The sequence below is a fragment of the Panthera leo genome, chromosome C1 (genome assembly GCF_018350215.1).
Source record: "Panthera leo isolate Ple1 chromosome C1, P.leo_Ple1_pat1.1, whole genome shotgun sequence".
Taxonomy (NCBI): domain Eukaryota; kingdom Metazoa; phylum Chordata; class Mammalia; order Carnivora; family Felidae; genus Panthera; species Panthera leo.
Genome location: NC_056686.1, coordinates 50,653,217 through 50,662,213, shown reverse-complemented (window position 1 = coordinate 50,662,213; position 8,997 = coordinate 50,653,217). Strand labels below are relative to the sequence as shown.

General features: G+C 45.5%; 1 protein-coding gene and 1 long non-coding RNA gene across 3 annotated transcripts in view; one reads left to right on the top strand and one right to left on the bottom strand.

Annotated features, from left to right (window-relative positions):
* Nucleotides 1-236: 236 nt before the first annotated feature.
* The window catches only part of KANK4 (KN motif and ankyrin repeat domains 4), a 37,216-nt gene continuing 28,455 nt past the window's right edge, over nucleotides 237-8,997 (top strand). Inside the window, exons 1-2 of one of the 2 annotated variants that reach the window (XM_042951946.1) lie at nucleotides 237-323; nucleotides 7,307-7,394. In XM_042951946.1, coding sequence (XP_042807880.1) covers nucleotides 7,379-7,394 — 16 coding nt within the window. In that variant the 5' untranslated portion in view covers nucleotides 237-323; nucleotides 7,307-7,378. Of the gene's footprint in view, nucleotides 324-1,050; nucleotides 1,103-7,306; nucleotides 7,395-8,997 lie in introns of those variants that run through there. The other variant, XM_042951947.1, reaches the window with a different exon arrangement.
* Nucleotides 1,246-8,997, bottom strand: part of LOC122227447 — a 35,699-nt gene continuing 27,947 nt past the window's right edge. The window contains exon 4 of the long non-coding RNA XR_006206062.1: nucleotides 1,246-1,722. This is a non-coding gene — a long non-coding RNA (uncharacterized LOC122227447). The remainder of the gene's footprint in view (nucleotides 1,723-8,997) is intronic.

The following is an 8,997-nucleotide window of genomic DNA, read 5'->3' as shown; positions in this document are numbered from 1 at the left end:
TAATCTTTTTGCTAAGCCTGCATACAGGAGCCCAGATGCTCTCCTGGCTCCTTTTGACACCTACCCCACTGTGTCTCCTTCAGGTCCAGTAGTGGTGCTGGATTTGGAGAGCGTGGAGCCCCTGAGCCTGAGCCTCACACCTGCCTCTGCTCCAAAGAGCTGTGGCTGCAGTGGGCTGGCTGAGACTCTTCACAGCACCTGCCTGGGACACTCTGAGACCGTCCTCCTCCACAGCTGCCTTCTCCCGGGCTCCTGAGCCTGCCCTTCTGAACTCACTGGTCCGTGCCGCAGTTAGAAGTCCTGCCCGGAGCTGGATTCTTATAGTAGGTATTTTCCTTTCTCTTTCTGCCAGAATAGGATGCATTTTGGTCCTGGGGCATCAGACTGGTAGAGTGGCAGGAAGCAGAAGCTGCCAGTCTGGTCCTGGGATCTCACTGATCATCATATCTTCCTGCTCTGCCCCAATAGACTTCGAGTCACAGATCCAGGCAGCTGGCAGTCTAGGGATTGCTTGCGGAAGCTTTGTATGGTTGTGGGACCCCAGGACGTGGGTGGGGGAGGAAGTTTCTAAAGCAGAGCTTAGAAGAAAGAGATGCACCACTGGAGGGTTTCAGCTCCTAAGGACAATCCCTGTGTCCTCATTAGGAACAATTTTATTAATGAGCCACCCAAGCTGCAGGAAGAGAGAAGGAAAGCATAATTAATTATGACCCCTCAGAGAAGCGCTTAGAGTCGGGGCAGTCAGAGGAGGAAGGCGTGTGCTGCTTCCGAGTCTTTAGATGTGGCCGCAGCTCTGGGAACTAACTTTGCAGTTGAAGGATTGGAGCTTTCCTCTTTCTGCAAGATCGGGTATCAGCTTATTGAGCATTGAATTCCTGCCTGACCCTGCTCCCCTCTTCCCGGGAGTGAAAAGGAAGTCAGTATTTGCTTTTCCAGCAAGGTCACGGATCACCTGACCAAATCCTTTAACAGCTGGGAAGCCAGTGCTGCTGTGCTGAACTCATGAGCCATCAGCTCTGGTCCAGCAGCCAGAACCTCGCTTTCCGCAGGGAGACGACTTCTCTCGCTCCAGGTTATGGCAAGGGGAGGATGCCAGGGGAAGGTAATGTGGTTACAGCTTTCCTCCCGACAATTTTCTTTTCCCGAAGCTCCAGATTCAGCTGCTGCATTGCAGGGAAAAATGACAGACACTTGCCGAAAAATGTGAGACCGGAGTTAATGAGGTTGTGTTAATGTGTCATTTATTGAGAATGAGTTATCTCTTTGTTTCCTGAGTCGGCGGGAAGGGAGCTGGCTGGAGAACTCCATAGGCAGAATCTTTTTTAGGAGTGCATCTCACCTCCCCGGGTGTTTGGGCTTCAGTGCTCTCGCTCTCAATGTTAAGTAGTACTGTCAGATGCCTCCTGCTTCTCAGCACAGGGGACATTTACACTTGAAGGCATGGGGCCCTGGAATGGGGAAACAGGAAGCTCTCGTCTTTTTGGCAGGATTCGTAAGAGGTACGGGTAATTTTTTTTTCCCTCTTTTGGAAAGAGTGCTTTGTCTTTGCAAGTGATTGTGCAGGGATTGACAGGGTTGCTGTTTGGTGCACTACCTTGCTAAATATTTGACTTTGTAAGGTTGAATTCTCCAAGAATCATCGTGGCAGTACGGCTGTGCTTTGAGCCAAGGTTTCTTTTCAAGGAAATCCAAGGTGCTATTTATTTTGGCATGCGGCCTGTCCTAGGATGAAATACGGCATTTTTATGATTGCAGAATAAAGAGAGGTTTGAAGAGAATAAAAGTGCAGAACTAGGTTTCAGTTTCAGGACTAAGTAAAGGAAGGTTTCTTTGTATTTGGATTCGAGGTTAGGAATGAGACTGTAAATGGCATCGTAAAAGGGATAAATGTGGGTAGGGAGAAGGTGTAAGTATACAGGGCAGGAGTCGGGCTGACTAGGGGAAATCAGACTGTTTCTTCTAATGTGGCTTCGTAGTTACACAGGGACTGTCAGACTGACTGCCTCTGTGGTGAATTTTGAACGGGCAGCCTCAGTCTCCATCTCTTCACTACCCACTGGCTTTGAGAGGCAGTGTGGAGTGATGGAGTGACACAAACTGTCCTACCCCTAATTTACTGGGAACTTTGGATTGGCCACTTAGCCTCATTGGGCCTTCGATCCCTCATTTGTAACTTGGAGATGATACCATGAACTGAGTGTCTACCATACGTTAGGTTGTGAGGGTGTGGAGGTGGGGGTGAAGGGCACAGAAATGAGTCCTGCAGGAATTCTGACCTTCACAAGCTTGTAGAATAGGAGGGGAGAAGAGCTAGAGACAGACAAATCTATATACACTCGAAACATAAAGCTATATATACTCGAAACATCTAGAATGTGATGAGCTAATGAGAGGGCATTCTTGATCCTGGGATAAGCCATAAACAAATGAAAAGTTACATAACAGGACCAGGCATTATAAGGTTCTGTTAACGGCATCGGGTAATAAACTGCTTTATGTCAGAATTGTTAATGCTTTAGAAGGTTGCAAAATTCCATTTGAAAGGGGAATTCTGTCCAACAAGGCTAATTTTCATATTCAGTTGTGTTGCAAAGTAGCATGCATTGACGCGGCAATTATTCTTCCATTCCACTCACCTAACCACACGAAATATACACCCTCAGCTAAAATCTAAGATGTCCACCATAAGGACGATGGGCCGAGTACAGAAGTCTGGGGTGGGTGGAGGCCGGCAGCAGCATGATGTGGGCATGACAGTTCTCTCCTTTCCTTCCTGTGTCTAGCCCTTTCAAGTGCAAGCTTGCTATGCCCTCGTCTTCAGAGTGTTGGGGTGTCAGCTCCATTTGATTTCTGTAACCTTGGAATGATTAATTTTAGTAAAATTCAAGTTCAAGAGAACTATTAGAAGTCTCCGTAGAGTTCTTTTTAGTGAAATTTGATCTAATGTGTGCTGCATAATTATTTGAAGCCCTAGGATCTGATACATCAAGGGCTGAGTCCTAACTCAAACCAAAGCTGGTGAGTGTGACTGAACTCTCCGACGGGATGGTGGGTTTGTGCTGAAGGTCCTTCTGCACCCAGGTGGCCCCCTCTTGCTTAGGAGGAGCCTTGTTGTGTGGTGTCCAGTCCTAGAGAAGGAGATCACACACACCTTTGGCTAAGAGACCTTACAAGAGAGCGGTCTCCTTATCCATGTCCAGAAGGCGTTTTGTGCATACTTGTGAGAGAAGCAGAGAAGCATCTAAGACAGGAGCATCTCCCCTCACAGAGAGAGCTAGGGATCGGTCACAGCATTAGGGCTGGGCAAAGGTTTATAAATCACTTCTGTTCCCAGGACACGATTGGAGTTGGCTAGATTTGAGGGCAAATCCTGCTCTAACACCTGCTTGTTATGGGACTTTGGCAGGCCTGTAAACCCTCTCAGCCTCAGTCTCCCTATCTGAAAAGTGGGGACCATAATAATAATGTCCTTGGGGCTATGGTGATGACTGCATGAGATAATTCGAGCATGTCAGGTGCTCTGACACTTGCCTGCTGCTCAATAAAGCTGTGGGGTAGAAGGAAGGAGGAGGGGGAAACCATGATGATGATGGAGAGACAGGCTGAGGGGCCATGCCTAGGGTTTGTGTCCTCACCCTTTCTTCCCTAGGCTTCACCTCACAGCTGCCAAGCCTTTCCTGCCCTCCAGCATCTGGGAGGCTCCCCCACCGACTGTGGACCTGTGGCATTGAGATCAGTGGCAGTGTCCTCTGTCTGGAAACCCTTTCTTTTCTTTCTTTTTTTAAAAAAATTATATTTATTGCGCCTGGGTGGCTCAGTTGGTTAAGCGTCTGACTTTGGCTCAGGTCATGATCTCACGGTTTATGAGTTTGACCCCCACGTTGGGCTCTGTGCTGACAGCTCAGAACCTGCTTTGGATTCTGTGTCTCCCTCTCCCTCTGCCCCTCCCCTGCTCATGCTCTGTCTCTGTCTCTCAATAATAAATAAAAACGTTAAAAATTTTTAATTTAAATTTAAAAATTTAAAAATATATGTATTTGTTTTTTAATTGAGATCATTGAAACATAACTGACATAATATTGTGTTAGTTTTAGGTGTACAACATGACTTGATATTTGTATTTATTGTTAAATGGCTTCTACAATAAGTCTAGTTAACTAGTAACCATAGTTACAAACTGTGTAACACCATAGTTACATAGCTACAACTATGTGAGATATGATGAGAACTTTTAAAAAATTCCTGCGTAGTAGGGGTGCCTGGGTGGCTAAATCGGGTAAGCATCTGACTCTTGATTTCAACTCAGATCATGATCTCAGGTTCATGGGATTGAGCCCCACGTTAGGCTCTGCACTGACAGTATGGAGCCTGCTTGGGATTCTCTCTCTCCCTCTCTCTCTGCGCCTCCCCTGCTTGTTCTCTCTCTCTCTCTCAAAATAAATAAATAAACATTTTAAAAAATTCCTGTATAGTTAACATACAGCATTATGTCAGTTTCAGGTGTATATTATGATTCAACCATTCTATACATTACTCAGTGCGATCATAAGTGTACTGTTAGTTCCCTTCACCTGTTTCACCCATCTCCCCACCCACCTCCTTTAATCATCAGTTTGTTCTCTAAGGTTAAGAGTCTGGGTTTTGTTTGTTTGTTTTTTAATAAAAAATTTTCGTAAGTTTATTTATTTTGAGAGAGATAGACAATATGTGCACATGCGCAAGGGAGGGGCAGAGAGAGAGCGAGAGAGAGCATCCCAAGCAGGCTCCATGCTGTCAGTGCAGAGGCCGATGTGAGGCTCAAACTCATGAACCGTCAGATCATGACCTGAGCCGCAATCAAGAGTCAGATGCTTAACCAACTGAGCCACCCAGGTGCCCCTTGTCTCCTGTTTTCTTTGTTTTTGTTTTCTTTCTTAAATTCCACATATTAGGGAAATTATATGGTATTTGTCTTTCTCTGACTGACTTATTTCAGCTAACATAATACCCTCTAGACCTATCTATGTTGTTGCAAATAGTAAGATTTCATTCTTTTTTATGGCTGAGTAATATTCCATTATATATATGTGTGTATTGATATATATATATATCACACTTACAATGATAGGTTTTAAGATCTACTCTCTTAACAACTTCTAAATATGCAGTACAGTGTTATTAACTATAGTCCCCATGCAGCACATTATATCCCTATGACGTATTTATCTTCTAACTAGAAATTTGTACCTTTTGACCACTGTCACCCATTTCACCAACCATCCCCACCCTGCCTCTGACAGCCACCAATCTGTTCTCTGTATCTATGGAATCAGGTTTTTTTAGATTCCACAAACAAGTGAGATCATATGGTATTTGTGTTTCTCTATTTTACTTAGCATAATGCCCTTAAGATCCATCCATAATTGTCACAAATGGCCAAGACTTACTTCTTTGTCATGGCTGAGCAATATTTCATTGCATATATGTATACACCACTTCATTATTTTTTTTTAATTTTTAATGTTTATTTTTGGGAAAGAGAGAGAGAGACAGAGCTTGAGCAGGGGCAGGGCAGAGAGAGAGGGAGACACAGAATCTGACACAGGCTCCAGGCTCTGAGCTGTCAGCACAGAGCCTGACGTGGGACTCGAACCCACAAATTGTGAGATCATGACCTGAGCCGAAACCAAGTGTCAGACGCTTAACTGACTGAGCCAGCCAGGTGCCCGTATACCACACTACCTTTATCCTTTCATCCGCTGATGGACACGTAGGTGATTTCAGAACCTTTTCTTTCTAGCAAGGGTGACCCTCCCTTGCCCCAGGTTAGAACCTTCTAGGTCTCTCCACCTTCTGCCTGGTTAGCAGGACACTTGCCCTTCTTATCCCCAGTTTCTCTCTACTCCAGCTTTCTACCACCCCCAGACTCAAGTACTTATCGTCCCGAGGTAGGTGAGGTACTTCGTGTCAGAATTCCCTCTGGAGAGAATGAGTCTGCACATAGAAACCCGACCCGCCCTTCAGGGCTCACTCTTCTACAGGGAAAGGTCCCTCTGGCAGCTGCATGGAAGGTGGTAGTTTGGAGTGCTCACAGAAAAGAGGACATATGAAAATCTTCCAGGCAAACTTTAGACTTCCTCTCATTTGGTGGGCGTCACATTTCCCAGCCCTCTTCTCCAGTTTACTTGTTTGCTCACCTTCGTTCCATCCTGGATTGTTGGAGGCCACCCCTCATCCATCTGTCACTCCCAGTTTCCCTCAATCCTCCCCTCATCCCTGGTATGCTTTTCTGGTCTCGAATTCATTGTCAAACACATTGGAATTCCTGAAACAACTCCGCTTCCACTGCTGCGGTGTCACAGATAATTCATTGTTGTGATGTGTGTGGAGTTACAATCATAAAAAGACAATTTTCCTAGGTGATTTATTATAATGGGGGTAGGCTCCAGGTTGTTTACCATTCAAAGAAAGAGTCCAGGGAATGGATTAAAACTTTGGGGAGAATTTATGATTAAACCTCAAGGTATCCTAATTCAGAGTCAGGACAGTTTTCTGCTTGAATAGTTTCTGATGTCTTTGGACCACCCAGCTTGAACTTCCCTTGTCCTGCCCTTGGTTAGAAATCACTTCTAAGTATCGGCTCCTACTCAGTACTTGCAATGATCTCGCCCCTGTTTTGAATCTGATTGGGACGTCACAGATCATTTATAGATACTCTGATTCCAGTATTAAAAATAAATGGATTATAATTCTTTTACCACAATGGAGGGGGGGTTGATTACAGCTTTTGATGTTATGGAAGGAACACCGTGATAGTTGTCAGAGCCCTGGGTCTGGCTCCAGCTCTGTCACTAGAATGCTGAGAGGTCCTGCACAGAACAATTAGCTACTTTAAAGTTTGTTGATTTATTTATTTATTTTGAGAGAGAGAGAAGGAGAGGACCCCAAGCAGACTCCATGCTGTCAGCGCAGAGCCTGACATGGGGCTCACAATTCATGAACCGTGACATCATGACTTGAGCCGAAATCAAGAGTTAGACTCGTTAACTGACTGAGCCACCCAGGTGCCCTGAGAGCAATTGACTTCTGAGCCTCAGTTTCTTCATCTGCCAAGAGAGCAGGTTGGGCCAAATGCTTCCTTTGTTGTTAACCATTGCTAACATCCTGTGAAGTCATGCCCAGGATTGGACACACTGTAGGAGGGAGTGTGAAGCTCATGGGTATCCCTGGGAGAAATGCAGGGATAGGAGATCTTTGGTGTTATGTTGCCTCCATACTTATTCTAGCTGTAGGTAATAAGACTCCACTTTCCTGTCCTTCCTTTTAGGACTCTCCAACGAGTTTTACAGACTTCCTGGATGAAGAGTGCCTGAGAGACTGACAGTCTGCGTTCCCTAAGATGGAGAAGACAGATGGTAGGCAGGCCGCTCTGTACTCCCTGGTCTAAAGCGAGTACTTGGGTTGGAAAGGGATTGCCTTCACAGGTCCTGGAAATAGCCTAAGGGAGACCCACAAGAGACATTCCCCAAATAGACAGTGCTGGGAGACCCCAACCATGTATTTCAGGTATGAACAGCAGAAGGTGGTAGAGGATGAAAAGTTTCACGTCTGTGTCGCACTTGTGTAATTTTTGGACAGTTTTCTCACCTCTTCCAAGCACGGAGAAGGCAGCAGCATGCCCTCACCCATTACCCTCATTTTTTTTTTTTTTAATGTTTGTTTCTTTTTGAGAGAGAGAGACACAGACAGAGTGTGAGCGCGGGAGAGGCAGAGAGGGAGACACAGAATCCGAAGCAGGCTACAGGCTCTGAACTGTCAGCACAGAGCCCAACGTGGGGCTCGAACCCATGAACCGTGAGATCATGCCCTGAGCCAAAGTCAGACACTTCACTAACTGAGCCACCCAGGTGCCCCTTGTTACCCTCATTTTAAGGATAAGGAACTTGATGTCTGAGAAAGAGGCACAATATGGTGAAAGAGCCTTCATTTATACCTGGGTGACTCTCCCTGTCATTTAACTCCTCTGAGTCTCAGTCCCCTCATGTATCAGTTAACTTTGCTGTGTCACAAACCAGTCAAAAATTTATTGACTTAAAATAAAGACATTGACTATTTCCCAAAATATTCTGTGGGTTGTCTGGACCATTGTTCTACTCTGATATTTGGTATGTGCTGGGCTTATTCATGTGTTTGTGGTCTTCTGGGTGACTTGGCCGGATGATTTAGAATGGACATAGTTACATCACTGATTGTTGACTCCATGTCACCTGGGGCACAGGTAATGATTTGGCCATGTGTTTCTCATCATCCAGCAGGCTAGCTGGGGCTTATTCACACAGTGGCCGAAGCACAGCAAGCACAGCAAGAACGGACAAACCCCAGGGGCACCTGGGTGGCTCAGTCGGTTAAGTGTCCAACTTCAGCTCAAGTCATGACCTCACAGTTTGTGAGTTCGAGCCCCACATCAGGCTCTGTGCTGACAGCTTGGAGCCTGGAGCCTGCTTCAGATTCTGTGTCTCCCTCTCTCTCTGACCCTCCCCCACTCACACTCTCTCTGTCTCTCTCAAGAATAAGTAAACATTAAAAAAAAATTTTTTTTAAAGAACAGACACACCTCAAAGTGCCAGCAATTTTCAAGTCTCTGCATTTGTCACATTTGCTGTTGACCCACTGGTCAAAGCAAGTCACAAGGCCAAGCTCAGGGTCAATGTGGGAGGGGAGTGTCCAAGAGTGGGGTATGATTGTGGCTGTTTTTGCAAATGGTCTACTGCCCCTCAGCTATAAGCAGGTATAAATACCTACTTCATAGGGTTGGTAAAAGGCTAACTGAGATAATGCATGCAAAGTTGTTAAGTAATAACTATCTTGCACAACAAATGTCTTCATAAATATTCCCTTCTTCCCCTGTCCAGGAAACATGCTCAAGGTTATAGAGGAGATCCGGATCTCCTGACTTTCTAATGAAATGCTTTTTCCAGATCACAAATGTCAGGAAACAGGAGTGCCTATAATCCCCCT